The sequence below is a fragment of the Neovison vison genome, chromosome 7 (assembly GCF_020171115.1).
Source record: "Neovison vison isolate M4711 chromosome 7, ASM_NN_V1, whole genome shotgun sequence".
Lineage (NCBI taxonomy): Eukaryota > Metazoa > Chordata > Mammalia > Carnivora > Mustelidae > Neogale > Neogale vison.
In genome coordinates, this window is record NC_058097.1 from 45,400,574 (window position 1) to 45,420,332 (window position 19,759).

The 19,759-nt window shown below is 46.9% G+C and overlaps 1 protein-coding gene across 2 annotated transcripts in view; it reads left to right on the forward strand.

Moving 5' to 3' along the window:
• Positions 1-297: 297 nt before the first annotated feature.
• SAMD4B (sterile alpha motif domain containing 4B) overlaps positions 298-19,759 on the forward strand; it is a 38,835-nt gene continuing 19,373 nt past the window's right edge. The window contains exons 1-2 of one of the 2 annotated variants that reach the window (XM_044256602.1): positions 298-322; positions 14,067-14,469. In XM_044256602.1, the coding sequence (XP_044112537.1) occupies positions 14,274-14,469 (196 nt within the window). In that variant the 5' untranslated portion in view covers positions 298-322; positions 14,067-14,273. Of the gene's footprint in view, positions 323-14,066; positions 14,470-15,668; positions 15,722-19,759 lie in introns of those variants that run through there. The other variant, XM_044256603.1, reaches the window with a different exon arrangement.

Consider the following 19,759-nt stretch of genomic DNA (forward strand, 5'->3'; position numbering starts at 1 on the left):
CCAGGACCCCGCCTTTCTCCGCGCACACCTCCCGCCCTTCGGGCTGCCCTCGCCGCCCGTTGGCGGGCGCGCCGTTCGTCACCGCGGCGTGAGCTAATGCCGGCGAGCAGCGGCCCCGGCGGGGCGGGGCCAGGGGCGGTGACGCACGGCGCGGTGACGCAGCGCGACGGCGGCGGCGGCGGCGGCGGCGGCGGCGGCGGCGGCGGTGGTGGTGGTCGGTGCGGGAGGAGGGAGGGGAGCTCGCGGGCCGGAGAGGGGGCGACGGCGGCGGCGGGGGCCTGAGGAGGCCCGAGCGGCGGCGGCGGCGGCGGAGGCCGAGGCGGTGAGTCGCGGACAGGGCCGGGCGGCGGCAGGGCGGCGGCGGGTCGGGGCGCGCGGGGCTCACCTCAGGGCGCCCCAGGCCGCGCGGGCGGCCCCGCCCCCTCAGGGACCCCGAGCCGCGGGCGGCGGCGAGCGCGGGCCTCGGGGGTCCCGGCCCTCGAGAGAATCCCCCACCCTCGACCCCCGAGTCGCCCGCCCAGGCCGCCTGGGAAGCTTTTCTCCAAAACCCTCCTCACACCCTGGGGACCGCGAGGGGCCGGGGGACCTACCCCCGAACCCCCCCGCCCGCAGGTCTGCCTCAGACACCTCCTTGGAGGGCGTTCCCACAGCCACGCCAAAGCCGCCCCAGAGCCCCCTGAAAACCCGCACTCCTCCTCCGGCCCGAAATCTTTCCGAAAGACCCCCGCCCCCCCTCCCCGCCTTACGTCCACAGAATCTTGTCCAGACGCCGGCTTAGGTCTCGGAAATCTTCCCCAGCGAACCCCTCCTCTGGCCCCAGATCCCCCATCCTCCTCCTCCGTCCAGAAATATTCCCCGGAGGCCACTCCTCATCTATTCCAACAATGTGTGTCATATCTCCTCCCCGAGCCTCCCTCATAAGCCCTAAAAATCTTCTGCAGTCTCCCTGAGATCCCCTCCAGACCCCGCACATTCCAGAAATCTTCCCCAGAGACCTATTTCGCATATCTCCACAATCTTCTCAGGTCCCAAGAATTTTCCCTCCTACCTACCCCCACACCAGAAATCACCTGGGAGATGTTTCACACATGGCCCCCAAATCTCCAAACCCCTTCCTGCCACCATGTCTTTTGGAATGTCCGTGATATACCCTGAAATTCTTCCTCATAGACTCTCTGAAATGGCCTCACATCCCCAAAATTCACCTGGAGGACCCTTCCTCCACCCAAGCGCCAGCATCTCCCATACACACTCCCCCTTTGCGAAGTCATTCCTTAGGACCCTTCCACAGATCCCAAAGATTTCTCCCAAAGATTTTGGGTCCCCCAAGTCTCACCAGCCTGAAATGCCTTAGAGATCACCCTCACATACCCCAAGAATCTTCCCTCAAGACCGCCCTCACTTCTCCCAAATGTCTCCTCCAAAATGAAATCTCTGGAGAACTCATATCCCATATTCCAAAAGCCTTTTCCACAAGCCCTGTTACCTATCCCAACTCTTTCTCTGTAACTTACACCACATGTTCCACAGATTTCTTCAGGATTCCAAAAAGGTCCCTTGTAGTCTCTGATATCCTCTAGAATTCTCTTTAGATGACCCTTGAAAATCCCCCTTTCTAGACTGGCCTTTAGTTGAAGTTTCAAAACCTGTTAAATTTTAAGACTCTTCATGATCTCTGTGAGATGCAGTTTTTCTAAGATGTCCTCACATCTTCTCAGAGACCTCCGCAACCCCTTGAGCTCTCCTGGGATAAGCCCTTGAAATCCCTCCCAGAGACCCTTCCGACACACCCCCAGAACCCACTGAATCACTGTTCAGAGCTCCTGCCTTACTAAGACACTTTCCTAGAGACTTCCGACACACCCCCAGAACCCACTGAATCACTGTTCAGAGCTCCTGCCTTACTAAGACACTTTCCTAGAGACTTCCTCCCTGAGCTCTTCCTCACAGGTTCCCTCACATCCTCTAGAACCTCCTCCCTATTCAGTCTTCCCTTAAAATAACTGAGGTCCTGCTCTTAGAAAGTCCCAGAATTCTTTCTGAAAGACTTTCTACCCTGACATTCCCACATTCTACTCAGAAGACCCATTTTTCCCATACTTTATCTTTCGAAGACTTTACTCAGAGGTTTCTCCTCATCTAAGCTCATCTAAGCTTAGGAGTTCCTGAAAAGATCTCTGCCATCCTGCCCCAGCACATCCAAAGCCTTTCTCTGGAGACCACACCTCCTGCAGATACCCTTTCGAGAATTTTCTTCAAAATTGCCCTGCATCGGCAACCTAATCTTTAGCACTTTCTGAGACTTCTTCGGAACATTGCCTCATGCATCCATTCAGTACCCTATCAGATTTACCCCTTTTAGGATTACTGTTTATATCCTCTCACCACCTCTGCTCTTTTTTCTTTGAAATCAACTCAGAGATCCTTCTCAGCTCTGAGTCTCCTTCCCCACATTGTCCTTCAGAGGTCCCCAGCATCTTGCAGGTTCCCCTCACCCTCTAGAGCCTCCACTGTCTCCTTTTAATGAAAAGATCCTCAAGAGACAGCCTCACCTCCTGAAATCTCAACCTTCAGAAACAGGCCTTTTTTTTTTTTTTTAAGGTTTCATCCTCAAAGACCACTCCTCCCTTTGGAGATTGAGAGACCCTCAACCCCCTCCTTAGAGACTTCCTGAGGACTCCCCCATTTTCTTTTCAGCAGCCTTCTCCTTCCTTTTCCCGTTTTAGGGCCTCCTCACTAAAGAATCCCTTCCCCTATACCAGGGATCCTTAAAGCACGGTCCTTGGGCCAGCAGCATCAACATCACCTGGGAACTGGTTAGAAATGCAGATTCTTGGGTCCAGCCCAGGCCTATTGAACCCGAAGACCTGAGAGTAGGATCCAGCAGTCTGTTTTTAGGGACCCACCTGGTGATTCTGGTGCATGCTTGAGTTTGAGAACCATTGTCCCCCAAGAAGATTTCCCTTTTGCCACAGAAAGCCCCCTGAAAGATGCTTCAGGGTGTACCTCTGGACTCCTGCCCACCCCCATTTTCCTGAGAGTCCCCTTTGTGAAATATCCATCCTCCAAAAAGTCTGCCTCCTTGAAAGGATTCTGGCTTCTGTCAGAGGTTACCCCACCCTCTGAGCAATTACTTCATATTCTACCTTCGAATGGTTTATTTACAGGTCTTCCTCAGCACTTTCACCTGGCTTCCCTTCCACACCATACCCCAGCCTTTGGGGCTTCGCTTAAATTGCTATCTCCTTGAACACATGTCCATTTCTAATCTTCATCTGTTTCTCTCCACGTAGGCACTCTCCCTTTAAGACACCCTCAGGTCTTTTCATTCTCTGTGTCTTACTGTTGAGAGTCCTCTCTTTTACTTCTTAGAGCACTACTCACCTTCTCCCTTGTAGTTTTTCATGTACTTATCTACTCATCCTCACTGGACTAGCCAGTTTGGAAAGTACTGGGATGTGTCTTACTTGTCTCTGAATCCCACACTGGGATCTGCCCTCTGTAAGTTACTGGGAATTATTAGAGAATGGGCAACTCCTCCTTCTGCATTTGGCAAGAAATCTCTAAGTTTTTCAGATCTCACTCCCCATTCAGGTTCTATACACCTTCCCCACCCCCTCTTGTCCTCTCTCTCTACCCAGCTCCCATTGTCTCTCCTCCTAGAAGAGGCTGTCTTAACCCCTCCTACTGCTGTTTGAGGGACTTTTCTGTGTGCTCATTCCTGATTCTGAGCTGCCTTAGGTCCTATTCTCGGTGACCTGCAACCCATCCTGGTTAGCTTCTCACCTTTGTAAGTCTGGGGCCTCCACAGGGCTCTCAGCTTTCTCTGAGGGATTCTGTTTCTCTCTAGGGTCTAGAAGAGGAAACAGAGATCACAGGATAAACAGTGGGGCCTGCCTTCAGTGCGCTCACAGTACATTAGAGGTTTTGGGCAGGTACATGGGACAGAACATGAGGTACAAATATATGCTGTGGAAATTTGGCAGTGAAAGAGGGATCCTTTTATTTGTAAAGACTTCATGGAAAGGTGGTTTTGGGGCTTGGTGATGTTCCACAGGAGTTGGGATGGTAGTGAGTAGCCTTCTAGGCAGTTAACAGCTTTGCAGTGGGCCAAAGACAAGAAGAAGGCCTCCTCATCTCCCACCCATGCATCTCTTCTCTTCACTTAAAGGACAGAGATGAAAGAAAACAGATCTCTTCCATCTCTGTTGTATTTGCCAGCTGCACTTTTGTGACCCATAGAGTGATAATACTAATGGCTACTATTTATTGAGTAATTACTATTTGCCAGTCACTGTCTAAACGCTTCACATGTATTCTCATCTCATGTTCCTCATAGGAACCCTATGAGGTAGGTAAGCTACAATTAATCTCATTTTACAAATGGTGAAATTGAAGACAGGTGGCACAAATAGGTCTCTGGACCCTGTCAGTCCCTAGATGATAGTGCCATGAGTCATAGAGTTGGATTTTCTGTTCCGATAGGGTTGGGTGCAGTGAGGCGTTGTAGCATAATGGTTAAGTATGCAGATTCTGGAGCCAGACAGGATTTCCATCCCACATTGTCACTTACCAGTTTTGTGACCTAGAATAATTACTTAAATTTTACTCTGGTTCTTAGTTTCCACATCTAAAAAATGAAACTAATAATGATATTCTATATTATAAAATTATTGTAAGGATTGAACTAGTTAATACATATAAAGTATCTAGAACAATGCCCTGTGTATAACTGCTCAGTGTTATCAAGAATAAATGGCTTATAAATAAATGGCTTAGGTGAGCCTGTACTCCAGAGACGAAAATGACAGAACCTTAGTTCAAACTGGTTTAATCAAAAAAGAGAATTAATTGGCTTGTGTTACTAAAAAGTCCAGGTCTAGATTGGCTTCAGACCTAGCTTTATCCAGGAGTTCAAACAGTCTTCTCAGTAGTCTCTGCCCGTTTCTCCAAAGAGTTAGCTTCATCCTCAACAGGTTTCTTTTTTTTTTTTTAAAGATTTTATTTATTTATTTGTCAGAGAGAAATCACAAGTAGATGGAGAGGCAGGCAGAGAGAGAGAGAGAGGGAAGCAGGCTCCCTGCTGAGCAGAGAGCCCGATGCGGGACTCGATCCCAGGACCCTGAGATCATGACCCGAGCCAAAGGCAGCAGCTTAACCCACTGAGCCACCCAGGCGCCCCATCCTCAACAGGTTTCTGCTTGTGGTGACTAAGATGGCCTTCAGCAACTCCAGGCTTACATCCTACCTCCTTAACAGCCTTAGTGGAAAGAGAACTCTTTCCTGAGAGCCCCAGTGTGAAAACAGTTTCTTCCCTGAATACGTGTGAAGTAACAGAAGATCCTTAGGGACATGTTTGGGGTTCTATACCCTGGAATTGTCTCTTGCTTGCTGAGGTTGCTGTGATTCCATACCACAACCTTACTGAGTACTGGTGACAGTCTCCCTCCTCCCTTGTTCTTCAGCCCTAGTCATTCTCCACTCTGTGATTGTTTGGATCCAGAGAGTCAATGGTTAGCCTGACCCAACCAGACTTTCTTTTGGGATCTTACTGATAGAGACAGGGAAGAGATGGCTGCCCAGTTTTCACGGTAGCTCCAGAGTAGGGCAGCGGAATCCAGGAGTAGTGGTGTTTAGTTTTGTACTTCAACTTTGGGTTTTTTGGACTCTGAACTTTGTGAAGAGTTAGGTAAATTACTTTGAGTAGAGTTTTGTTTTGTTCTAGTGTAAATTTGTTGAATAGAGTCTGATTGAGGGCAGGTTATAGAACAACAGTGTTTGCAGTATAAAAGTTTCAGCTCTAGCAGTTAAACAATTTATGGAAGCACTTTTCTAGGTACTGGACATACAGCACTGAAGAAACAGTCGAGGTGTTGGAACTCAAGGTGCTTACATTCTGATGGGGCAGTGGAGAGATACATAAACAAATCAGTGATATGTGCTATGAAGAAATTAAAACAGTAGAGTGAAAAAGGGGGTGGCTGTGGCCACCATATTCAGAATGGTCAGAATTGGCCTCTGAGGAGGTGACAATTGAACCTGATAACCTGAAAGATGAGAAGGCATAGTTGTGGGGTGATCTTGGAGTGGGGCATTCCAGTCTAAGCATTGTTTTATGTGGAGAAAGGACTGCTGTAAGGGTTGTGGGGGCGGGAGGGGGAATATTTCACAGATATATTGAGGGTGTGCTTGCTGTGTGCCAGGTGCTATGCTAGGAACTGAAAACATAGCTGCGAATAATAGAGCCACAGTCTTTCCTTCCCTCATGGATCTTACAGACTAGGCATTTCTGGAAGAGCTGCAGCCTTCAAAGAAATGCCTTTGGATGATATCAGACCAAAAACTCCTTCCTGGGAAGATGAGGAAGACTGGGGCACATATGAACCCAGATCTGATTGATGGGAGGGAACCAGCCATGTGGTGATCCTGGGAAGAGCATTTCAGGCAGAGGGGTCAACAAAAGTGACAGAGGCCTTGAGATGTGTTCAAGGAACAACAAGGAAACCAGTGTAAGGGAGAAGGGGCAAGGGATTGGAGAGGTTGACAGAGTCTAGTTCACATAGGACCTTGTGGGCCTTGGTAAGGAGTTTATATGTTTATTTAAGAGACTTGGGAAGCTTTAGAGGGTTTTTAAAACAAGACAGTGACATGGTCTGACTTCGTTACTTCCTTTTTTCTTTTTTTGTTGAATTTTCACTGGTGGGCACCTGGGTGGCTCAGTTGGTTAAGCAACTGCCTTCGGCTCAAGTCATGGTCCCAGAATCTTGGGATCGAGCCCCACATTGGGTTCCCAGCTCCATGGGGAGCCCGCTTCTCCCTGTAACCTTCTCAGCTCTCATGCTCTCACTCTCTCTCAAATAAATAATTAAAATCTTAAAAAAAAAAAAAAAAAAGAATGTTCATTGGTTTCTGCAAGGAAAACAGGTAAAAATGGAAGCAGGAGGTTGATTAGGAGGCATTACATTTGTCCAGATGAAAAAAGATCGTAACTTGAATATGATGGTGGCAGTAAAAAATGAGAGAGCTAGATGTATTTTCAGTATAGAGAAAATAGGACTTAATAATGGAATTAGACAGCTGGGGGGTGAGGGGTAGGGAGAGGGTGGTTGGGTTAAGGACATTGTGGAGGGTATGTGCTATGGTGAGTGCTATGAAGTGTGTAAGCCTGACGATTCACAGACCTGTACTCCTAGGGCTAATAATACATTATATGTTAATAAAAAGTTAAAAATTAAAATAATGGGATTAGAGAAAGAGAGGAATCCAGGATGATAGTAGCTAATAGCTCTATAAGAGTAGGTACTATTTTAAACCCATTTTACAGATGAGAAAACAGTCACAGCAAGGTGAAATCTCTTGCCCAAAGTTATATAGGTAGTAAATGGTAGGATTCTGTTTCCAACCCAGACAGCATAGTCCCAGAGCCACTTGAGTTTTGGGAAAGAAAAAGGAGGGCATGTTAAGTTGATGTTAAGAAAAAAAGAATTATCAAGACCAGATGAATAGATTTTATGGAAGAGAAAGGAGTCCAAGATGACTTTAAGAAATTCTCAGTTGTCCACAAAAAGGTGATAGTTGAACCTGTGGGAGTTGATTATCAAGTGAAGGATACTAGTATAGAGAAAGGAAAGAGCTAAAGATGGAGTTACATTGGGGAAGGGTCAACACATTTAAGCATGGGATGAGTGAAAGAGAGCAATACATGGGGGCAAGGGGCCGGGATACCAGCTTCCTCTCTACTTCAAGTTTTCCCACAGCTTTCCAGGCTGGCCTTATCTTCCAGGAGGCCCTTCCTGGCTTCTTCCCTCCTCTCCCTCTGTTCCCGAGAACTATTCATACAAAAGCCTCATTCTTGGCTGAGACAATATTATACATATTTTGTGTACATATTTCAAGAGTTTCTGAAAATAATGGTTGATCTTTATAAAAAAGAAGTTGAGCTCCCTTGGCATCTGACATTTTCCTGCTCTTCTCAAGTCAGGATAGTGAGTTAACCTTAGGTAACTAGCTGGTACCTTATTCATGAAGTATGAGTTCTTCAGAGGCCTGGGTGGGTACTATAGAAGGGCTAAGAATGGGTAAGAAGGCTAACAGGACCCCCTTATTTATCCAGAGATGTTGGCATTAAAGGGTTTACCTTTTGCCCAACTTTTCTAGGCAGTGGAAGTGAACTTACAGGAGATTGTAACATTCTTAGGAGCAAGCAAGAGCTCTTAAGCTGGACAGACTGGCCTTGAAAATCTCTGCTTAGCTGGGTATAATCTTAGGTGGCTTAACCTTTTCTGTGTTTGTTTCTCCTTTTGTGAAATGAGGATAATAATGTGTGTGTACATCTGTGGAATACATGTGTACCTCGTGTATATATGTGAAATAGAGCATATATGTTGTTTTTAGAATCAAATGAACTCATCCACAAAAAGCTGTTAGCATAAGGTCTAGCATATGACACGATAGGTGGTATAGGGAAATATGCTAAGCATTCATTTAGGTATTTTTATACACATTGTTTCATTTTATTCTTACAACAAGATTCACTGAGGAAGAAACTGAGTTACTTGATTAAGGTCAACAGAGTAAGTAAGTATCAGCAGGAGAGCCCAGGTTTCAGCCATATCTGACTCCACAGTCTGGCTTCTGAATGAGGAGAGCTGACCTGCGGAGGTACCTCCTATCTGTGGGCCACCTCTTGCTGTTTGAAGCCAAAGAGGGGAGCCTAGTGAACAGTTTTTCCTAGAACCTCTTAGCCAATTTTGGCTTCATTTCCCACCTTCCAGGGTTGATAGATGCTTCCAAAGAAGGTTACTTGGTCCGTTGAAGACCAAATATGGCAGCGGTAATATTGGGACTGTCCAAGAGGCTTTTGCCATAGGGGTCCCCCTCTAGAGTCTTTCCTCAAAGGAGAGAGTCATTTTTGGTCACATGAATACAAGACTAGAGCAATGGTGAGTTCTGTTTTTGTATGGGAGCAGTCAAGGCTCTTCCAACTTCAAGTGATAGAAACACAACTCCAGCTGTCCTTAGCCCAAAAGGAATTTATTGGTCCATATAACTGAAGAGTTTGAGGTGAGGAGGCTTCACACTAGCTGGATTTGATCCAGAGCTTCAGATGTGAACAAGGCTCCCTCTTTGTCCCCTTACCTCTTGACTCTGCTTTCATCTGTGTCAGCTTCATTCTGAGACAGGCTCTCACTGTGAGGTAGCAGAAGTGGCAGCCAGTAACATCAGGAGATGTTGCATAATGTGAGCAGCTCTAATGGAGAACTTATTCTCCCCAGTAGTTCCAGCAGGAATCCAGTGAGGACATTCTTGGCCAGTAGATTTTTTGTGTCTCCTCCTGGAGCCAAGGAAGACAGTTAATTTTCCAGAGGTACCAGAAGATGGGAATGGCTGTCTGGCAAGCAGATCCACCAGAATCCATCACAGTAAAGTGCCTTGCAGTAGTCAGTGCTGATGCCTCTTTCCTGGCCATCATACCAGCGCAGCCCTTCCCTTCTCATTGCGTGCCAAGCACCCAGGACAGGAGGTAGCTGGGGACCTCTGGCCCTTCAATGAAAGAAGGCCATACAGTCCTCTCCAGTCACTATCCACACCAAACACCCAGCATCCTTCTCCTATCCTAAAAGTGACTGTTGCTCTAAACCCTCTAGTGTTTACTGAGGATTGTCAGAACCATGGCTGGGTATTAGATTCTCTGTGCCAGTCATGTTCCCAAGCAGCTGGGTGGCATGAGAGAGAAGGATAGTTAGCGGACTTTTGGTCTTTTCCCAGTTTGTGTCCATCTATTCCGAGGACTACAGGCCACAGGCTTTGTTTGTTTCTTAGATAGTGGTTCATTTTTGCTGTTTTAATATGAATTTGTTTCCAATATTTAAAAATAGCTGAATTTTATTTAAAAAATCCTGATTTCTGGTTCCTCTTTAAAGAACAAACAAAAAACTAAAAAAAAAAAACAAAAACAAAAAACAACCCTGAACTACTAAACCTAACAATACTGGGCCCACATTCCCCCATGGCAGCACTTGATTAGAGCTAAAATGAGTGACTTCTCCCTTTAGACAGGGTAAGTGCTTTCAACTCACTGTAGTCCTCACCAGCGTGCTTCATTCAAAACCTGGCCTTAACTATTAAGTGTCATGTTTGAGGCCCTGCCCTCTCCCACAGCTTTACTTATTTGGGGAAAGAAGCTGATCAGCAGTTTATTTGGGGGGCACAGTGATGTTGCTTAGGAAAAGTAACAACCCAGTAAAAGTTTATGGGAAAGAGAGTGCACATCTTTGGTCTCGTTCGTGGATTTGGTCATCTTTTTGCCGTAAATGCTGTTGGCATATCAAACGTCTCGTCACAAATGTTCCCTCTGAAATAGTAACATGTCCTTCTATCTTATGAGTTGCTACCCAGTGAAGGAATCCCTCCCATTCCCAAGGGATGTTCATCTAGCCTCCACTTGACCACTTCCAGCAGCCAAGGAGCTTATTACCTCCTCACATGGCAGCCAATTCCTTTCTTGGACAGATACATTATTTTAAAATTCTTCCTTATGTTGAGGCAGCTGCTGTCTCCTTGAGGCCGAAAGCCACAAAATGCTGGAGCTGGGAAGGGAAACTGATTATTTCAGGCATGTGAACTACCACTCATCCATCCTGCATCCAGGGCAAACATTGGTAATCAATCACAGTGTTCTTTCTCACTGAACCGGAAAGTAGAATGCAATCATAAAACTTTCTCAAATAAAATTTTTTGAAAATTATGAAAGTAGGGGCGCCTGGGTGGCTCAGTGGGTTAAGCCGCTGCCTTCGGCTCAGGTCATGATCTCAGGGTCCTGGGATCGAGTCCCGCATCGGGCTCTCTGCTCAGCGGGGAGACTGCTTCCCTCCTTCTCTCTCTGCCTGCCTCTCCATCTACTTGTGATTTCTCTCTGTCAAATAAATAAATAAAATCTTTAAAAAAAAAAAAAGAAAGAAAGAAAATTACGAAAGTAATATATGTTTACTTGCAACTAGTGAAATGCTACAAAGTTATATGAAGAAAGTTAATAATTCCTTCTTCTCTCCAAGGTAACCAATGTGAACAGCCCAGGGTGTGTCCTTGTACACAATTCTTTATGCACATTCCTATATAGATACTGTAAGATATATAAGGGTTTTTGTGTGGCTTTTTATCTTTTTATAAAAATGCGGTTGTATTGTATGTATTACTACGGAGCTTATCATCCCTGTGGGCTGGTGGTTAAAAGATCAAACACTATATAGTTCTGTTGTGTTTTTTATATTCTGCTATCAGGATCAAGCATGTTTTTAAAAGCTATCCCATCATGTGAGGTGTGTCCCCAGTTTATTATCCCATACAGTATCCCATACAGTATCCCATCATGTGAGGTGTGTCCCCAGTTTATTAATCATTGCCCTTTGATGGCTGTTCCTGTTGCTCCATTTCTTTGGGATCCTTCTCACCACCGTGCTCCAAGCAGCCTCTACCAGTCGTTTGGAGTTAGCCTCTGAGGTAAAACCCATTTGTTGTCTGATCCAGTCTGGTTCCTTACACATTGCAGGGAAGGGAAGCAGACTAGTTTAAAGATCAAAGTGAATCAGTGTCTGGGGCAAGACTAGAACTGAATTTTCTTGACACTCTACATTTCCCATGTCACCTCTGACTTCTAGCCATTTTCCCTGGTTCTCCTCTGGAGTAAAAGAACAAATCTAATTCCTCTTCTGTGTGCTTCCCCTTCAGATATTCTAAGTCAGTTATGCCATTCTTTCTGAGTCTTTTCTTCCCCTGGAGAAATTTCCCTAGTGCCTTCAAATTTTTCTCTTGGGACAAGGTTTCTAAATCTGTTTACCATCCGGTGGGCCATTCCTTCTATCATCTTCTCGCCCCGAGGCTGTAGAAATCTCAAGTGTGACTTTCATGCTTACCATCTTTATTCATTCTTTCAACAAATACATATTGAGCACCATCTATGTGCCAGTCACTGTTCTGGGCACCGGGTGACCCTATAGCTTGCTTTTTGATGGAAAGAGAAACAACAAAAATAAGATGATGATACCTGAGGGTGTCAAATTATATAGAAGAAATAGTATTAATATGACAGACTCCTTAGATTGGATGGTCAGGGAAGCTCTCTCAGGAAGTAACATTGAGCTGAAAGCTGAGTGACAAGTAGGGGTCAGCCATAAGTAGGTCTGGAGGAAGAGAATTCCAGTGAATAAGAAATCTTGGTACAAGATGAGGCTGGAGAGGCCACAGGAGTCTTGTAGGGCCCTGTAGGGCAAGATATGGTCAGGTTTAGTTTAGGTTTCATTTAAGTGCAATGGGAAGTCATTGGAGGATTTAAGCCAGGAGGCAACAATTGATTTCCTTTTAAAAAAAGATTTCTGGGGACACCTGGCTGGCTCAGTCAGAAGAGTGTACAAATCTCAATCTTGAGGTCATGAGTTCAATCCCCACATTGAGTGTAGAGATAAATAAAAGGGTATCTGGGAGATCTGTTTAACTTGGAGCACATTTCATTTCCCCTGTGCTTTTCCTTATATCCAAAAGGATTGACATCTGGGCCAGTTTGCTCTGTTCAGGTGTCCCACAGAGGATTTGCCAGGTGAACCACAGCCATCTTCAGATGGACCTCACAGTCCTGCTCAGCAGGAGCATGGAAGTTCAGGGAGATGGCAGTAGCTCTCTGAGATCTGAGCCCAGTAGGTTCAGTGGGTCTTTGTGTGGAGTTCTCAGTCCTTTGGCAGCCAGAAGGAGATGGAGCCAAATGTGGTTTGGGGATAGAGCCAAGGCACTGGTTGCAGGAGAGACAGGGAAATGTGAGTGGAGACCTGGAGCTCAAGACATTTAGAGAAAGGCTTCAGAGTAGTGTCCAGAAATCAGTCAACTGAAGAATAGGCCTGTTGTCTGCCCAGTTAACACTGCTCCTGTGTAGTTCCTGTCTGAGAGAAGAATTTGCACACTTTCTTGCTTGGGAGTTGTTGTTTTTGTTTGTTTGTTTTGTTTTTTAAGATTTTATTTATCTATTTGACAGATCACAAGTAGGCAGAGAAGCACGTAGAGAGAGAGGAGGAAGCAGGCTCCCTGCTGAGCAGAGAACCTGACGTAGGGCTCTATCCCAGGACCCTGGGATCATGACCTGAGCCGAAGGCAGAGGCTTTAATGCACTGAGCCACCCAGGCTCCCCTCTTGGGAGTTTTTTTACTTTGGATGTAACCCCTCTCAGGTTGGCATCCTCTGTGCTCTGAGTCTGGATGACAGTCTGTAGTCTTTGGGAACCAAGGGGACTTACCAACCCAGAGGACTTGGGTCAGGAGTAATCTCCAGGGGAATGAAGAAGTCTGGGGGAGACTCACCTCAGAGCAGAGATGAGTGAGAGCTTAGAGATCAGAGGTACACCTTTCTCAGAGTGGCAGAGCTGGGTTGAAGGAGGTGAGATCCCCCAGCCTGTTGGAAATCTTTGAAAAAGACTTTGTCCGTCCCTGTACCCACGACACTGAGGCAGTTACTGATCAGTTAGCTATCTGCATACTCGAGATCTCCACTGGGATCACCACTCACATTGTCCACTCACATCTTCGCTTTGTGAGGCTTAGATTGAAATAATATAAACTGCATGTAGTCCTCTTACCAGGTGAGCCATCACTCTTTCCCACTCTCAGAAGAGGTGGCCAGAGACCAGCAAGGTCAGGACATGTGCTGGGGGTCATGTGTCACCTGGGACCAGGTCTCCATTAATTCAGATCTTTCCCTATAGTGTGCAGCCTCTCCTATTTCCCATCTCTGGAAAATCCTACCAACTTACTCTGCTTCCTTTGGTCCTGTGACAGTGAGGCTAGCTGGGCAACATCTTCTCCTTAGTCTCTCTGAATCCCAATCAAGCTTTTTCTCTGAATCTGTAGATTGGAAGGAAAATTGGTTTCTTATCTGGTAATTGGCTTCCATCTTTCTCCCCGGGGACTCAGCAGAACAGAAACCCTGAGAGAGGAAGGCATGAAGCCTCCTTACCCCCTCAGCCAGCACTAACCACACCAGTTCAGCCCTTTCATTCTGTCTGACCCCCTTACTTCCTTTTCTAGGAGCCTGGAGAGGTGTGGCTGGACCAAGACCTCCCCCGATGTGAGCAGGTTTCATCCTCCCCCCACTGCCCGTTGCCACCGCGCCAGGGAACGTCCTCAAGCCCTGGCCCTCAGGGGAGAGGTAACAGGAGCCCCGAGCCGAGACCATGTGACGGCGCTGGCCCTCGCCACCGCCGTCCCCCCCACCCTGGCCCCAGGCCCGGCACCATGATGTTCCGAGACCAGGTGGGCATCCTCGCTGGTTGGTTCAAGGGCTGGAATGAGTGTGAGCAGACGGTGGCCCTGCTGTCACTTCTGAAGCGGGTCACTCGCACCCAGGCCCGCTTCCTGCAGCTCTGCCTGGAGCACTCGCTAGCGGACTGCAATGACATCCACCTGCTGGAGTCGGAGGCCAACAGTGCTGGTGAGTCTCCACCCCTAGAGACAAGCACAGTGGAAGGGAGACCTGGAACAAGAGCTGATGTCAGATGGTAGAGGAGGCCCACCCCCACAGTGGTGCTGAGGAATGTGGGTTCTGAGCTTGTTGATGGGTAGGGAGTTCCTGACCTCCCAAATCATCATCATAGGTCTCTTGGGGCTATGTTGTTGCCAGATGTACTGAGATGTGGGGCTTCCTGGGGAGGACAGTGCAAACTGGAAACATCCCTTGGCAGAGGGAGAGTTACATAGTGGCTTGTCTAGGTGACAGAGGAAGAGACTAAAGTCATTACTGTAAAAGGATTTGGAAGCTGAGCAAATAATTCATTTCTCAAGCTTCAGGATGCAGAGCTAGGAGGGAATTTTAGAATTCTTCCAAAATTTACTAGTCATCTTAAACTTTTCTTTACTCCCAAAGGTAAGTTGGACTTAAGGGATAAACAGCTTCAAGAGAGTTTTGAGTTTAGATATGGTCCCTATCAGTTCCCTCAGCACTTAGTATAGAGATACTCTGTGTCCCATGAGGTTGGCATTGGGATGGCTGAGCCAGGTGCCATAGAACTGTCTGTCCCAAGACCCCCAGTTGTAGACAAGAGTCAGGCTAGAGAATCCTCTCAGGGGACACTCCTGAAGCCATTCTGGCCTCTGGGCCTCCACAGGGCTAGTTGGAGAGCTGTTGACCTCAGCGATGGGTGAGAGAGAGATGGAGGCCAGAGAAAATGGCAAGTCGTACTACCTGAAAGCTAACGGGACTGGGGAGGGCACCTAAGGGCTCTCTGTCAGTTCCCACCTTCTTCCCCATGATAATGGTTCATGTTAAGCCCTTAAAACAAGCCAAGTACTGCCTTGTATACTAACTTTGAAAGCAGTCTTCTTTGGTGGCTCTAGAGTCAGACTGTCTGGGTTTAAGTCCCAGTTCTGTCATTTGCGATATAACGAAGTAACAATCTTTCTGAGCCTTTTTTTCTTCATCTTTAAAATCAAGACCATAACTGTGCTTACCTTCTAGGGTAGTTGTGAACTCTGAGAACAGTATCTGGCATGTAGTAAATGCTTAATAAATGTAAATGGTTTTTATTGTCAGTAACTCATTTAGTCCTAACAACAACCCCATGAAATAGGTACTGTTATTATCCTCATTTTATAGGTGAGGAAATCTACAGTGGACTGCTAAGATTGGGACTGGGGAGCCACAGAGTTGCCTGGCTTCCCTCATCTCCCCAGGTCCATCTGCCTTGGTAACAGTCACCTTTATTTTTCTGAATTTTTGTGTACCAACTCACGGAAGCACCATGGTTATAGGGTGGTTAGAGGGGGCTCCTAGGCCAGGAGTCATACTGGCTTAAATCCAGTATGAGTGAGAGCAAGAACCTAGCAAGGTTGCAGCAGGCTCAGAGCTCAACCCCTCCCCCATCCCCATCAGGGAAGGCTCCTCTCTGCTCTGTAGCAGGAGTTCTTGGTTGCAGTATGGCTCTGCCCCCAGAGAAGGGCTCCTTTGGGGCAGGCCATTTTCTTTTGCAGCTTTGGCACACATCCCTCCCACCCCATCCTGACCAGGCAGTTGCATGAGCACTGGGTGCCAATCTTGTCTGTATATCAGAACCATCAGTGGTGTTTATTCTGTTTTCTTTTTAGAGTATGTTTAATTTCTGTGTTTTCAAAACTTGTAAAATCAGACCATATGAAAGGTAAAAAGTGAGGTTCTCCTCCCTTCCATACTTCCACATTCCCAGTTGGTGTATGTTTTGTGAGATACTCTCCCTTCAGCTTGTTCATTGTTTTGATCATTTTATTTTATTTTATTTTTTAAAGATTTTATTTATTTATTTGACTGAGATCACAAGTAGGCAGAGAGGCAGGCAGAGAGAGAGAGAGAGAGGGAGGCAGGCTCCTTGCTGAGCAGAGAGCCTGATGTGGGGCTCGATCCCAGGACCTCAGGATCATGACCTGATCTGAAGGCAGAGGCTTTAACCCACTAAGCCACCCAGGCACCCTGTTTTGATCTTTTTTTTTTCTTTTTAAAGATTTTTTTTATTTATTTGACAGACAGAGATCACAAATAGGCTGCAGGCAGAGAGAGAGGAAGGGAAGCAGGCTCCCCGCCGAGCAGAGAGCCTGATGCGGGGCTTGATTCCAGAATCATGACCTGAGCCGAAGGCAGAGGCTTTAACCCACTGAGCCACCCAGGCGCCCCTGTTTTGATCATTTTAACACAATAGAGTGGAACACTGTGCATATTAACCAATTTCGTTTAACAGTATGACTTGAAGATCTCATATTCCAGTTGTATGTATGTATATATATAATCCTTCATTATTGATGGCTGTATAATAGCAAGAATACATAGAATAGGTAAATTTATGGAGCCCTACCTGGGTATCAAGCAATACTTTACCTTTATTACTCATTTAACCCTCACAACAGTTCTGTAAGGTAGGTCTTACTGTTCCCTGATTTTATAGATGAGGAGATTAAGGTCTGGAGAGGTTTAGTGACTTGCCCTGGGTCACACAACTCGTCAGAGGTGGAACTGAAATATGACTTTAGACCTCTTGGCTCTTGACCTCTAGGCTTTACCGTATGGTATGTTTGGTCTTGCTCTTACAGTGTTGTAATGAGTACCCTTTAAGCATCTCTAGAATAAATGCCTAGAATTCTGTGGAGCTGCTAGTTTGAAGTAATGTGCATTTAAAATATTCCCTAGGGGCACCTGGATGGCTTAGTTGGTTAGGCCTTCAACTCTTGATTTCAACTCAGGTCATGATCTCAGGGTCGTGGGATTGAACCCCAGGTCAGGCTCCATGCTCAGTACGGAGTCTGCCCGTCCCCTCTGCTCCTCCCCCTGCTTGTATGCTCACTTGGCTCTCTGATAAATAAATAAATAAATAAATAAAATCTTTGAAAAATTGATAAATAAGTTAAATATTCCCTCTTACCACATTGCCTTGAAAGACTTGGTACACTTTGCACCAAGAACCGAGGCCCTTCCCAGATGGTTTGCACTGGGATTTGGCAGGGTAATGGGTTGAGAACTGATGAGGAGTGAATTCACTGGTGAATGAAAATAGGAATCTAGGTCTTCAGCCACAGTCCCATGTCAGATGGTGAGAGTATAACAAGCTAGTACTTGGATAGAAAGGTAGGGAAAACTTTGAATGAGAAAAGAGAAGGAGGGCTATGGTGTATATCAGAGTTGGCAGGCGGGATTAGAGCAGAGCATGACGGGAGAGAGAACTGATCACAGAGGTAAATTCTGTAGACCCTTATGTACCTCTTCTTTTGTCTTTTTTTCTTTTTAATTTTTTTTTAAGACTTTATTTATTTATTTGACAGAGATCACAAGTAGGCAGAGAGGCATGCAGAGAGAGAGAGAGAAGAGGAAGCAGGCTCCCCGCGGAGCAGAGAGCCCGATGCGGGACTCTATCCCAAGACCCCGAGATCATGACCCGAGCCGAAGGCAGAGGCTTAACCCACTGAGCCACCCAGGCGCCCTGTGTACCTCTTTCTTAATAGGCATGGTAGTTCCAAGACTAAGGAGGCTTGTGTCTCCTGTCTTGGCCCATCCTCAAGTAGAACACCAGCCTTGCCGTATTTGTGAGGGAAGGAGCTACCTCCTGGGCCCAGAGGCCTGCCTTATGGGAGGAACTGTGCACCCTCTTCCTTTTTCTCTCCCGGTGTTCATTATGGCCTTCCCGTTCCCTCTGTTTCCCAAACTTGCATCATCATCCATCTCACCTGGTGAAGGGTTGTGACTGTTAAAATCCAGCTCCTCCCACCAACCCAGACCACCAAATCAGAATCCTGAGGATATGGGCCTGGGAGCACATACCCAGGTTCTGCTGACCAGGAGTCTTGAGAAATGATGCCCTGTTGGATTAATCATTTGTCATGGGACTTGAGAATAGGAATCAGAACATCCAGGAGTTCTAGTTCCATCTCTGCCACTAACAACTCTCGTGCGTTGGACCAGCTCCACCCCTCTTGAGCCCAGGGAACTTGTATCTGAACCGTAAGAAGGTTGTTCTAGATACTGTCCAAGTGTTGGGCTCTGAAGTTACTCTGAAGTTAGCTCTGAAGTAACTCGCCAAAGCCGCAGCCAAGCATATTACGTTCTTTGTTTGGGAGCCCAGCACATTCTTCTAAAAGAATAGTTCTTAATATTTTAGGAGAGGGGCGCCTGGGTGGCTCAGTGGGTTAAGCCGCTGCCTTCGGCTCAGGTCATGATCTCAGGGTCCTGGGATAGAGTCCCACATCGGGCTCTCTGCTCAGCAGGGAGCCTGCTTCCCTCTCTCTCTCTCTGCCTGCCTCTCCATCTACTTGTGATTTCTCTCTGACAAATAAATAAATAAAATTTAAAAAAAAAATATTTTAGGAGATAGACTTTTCAGAGACTCTCTTCCCTGCCTCCCCCCACCACCACCAAGATGCACACTTACCCCACAGATCAAGTCATGAATTCATTTGGTACACCAATCCCCAGGGAAGAGCTGCCTCTTACAGGGTCTGAAACTCTTCAGCTTTTTAGATCCCTTCAGACCTGGGTGGCTGAACAGTGAGGCAGATCCTCTGCCATTTTTGGGTTTGTACTCTGTGTCCCAGCCACCCAACCCTGCCCCTTCTTTAAGCTCTCCCAAGGAGGCCGTGGGTTCAGGTTTGGGTTTGGGGCAGAGCTACCAGAAAGGGCAGGGAGTGCAGAGGGCTTGATCTAGGCAAGTGGGTACCATGGCTTCATGTCAGAATCACTCAAGGACTTTATAAAAATAATCTGACAGGGCACCTGGGTGGCTTAGTCGCTAAGCATCTCCCTTCGGCTCAGTTCATGATCCCAGGGTCCTGGGATCGAGCCCCTCATCGGGTTCCCTGCTTGGCGAGCCTGCTTCTCCCTCTCCCTCTCCCTCTGCCTTCTGTTCCCCTGGTGTGTGCGCTCTCTTCTCTGTAAAATAAAATCTTTAAAAAGTAATAATAATCTGAGGCCTGGGTCCTATCCCCAGCAAGTCTGATGTTTTTTTAAGCTCCCTAGTTGGCTCTTGTGTGCATCCAGTGAAGAACCTCTTGTCTTAATAGTGGTGCTGATTCCAGGTGGGCCCAGGAAGGTAGTGAGGGTATGCAGCCTGCGGGGAGTGAGGAGTTGGGGCTGTGGAAGGGGGGATCTAGTCTGGGCTGTTCCTTCCTCGCAAGCAACTGAGAGGGTTTAGGGAAGAGGCCCAGCCCAGGCAGCCATTGTTGGTTTCATGGAAGCAGAATCTGAAACAATACCCAGGAAAAGAAAAGAAGTA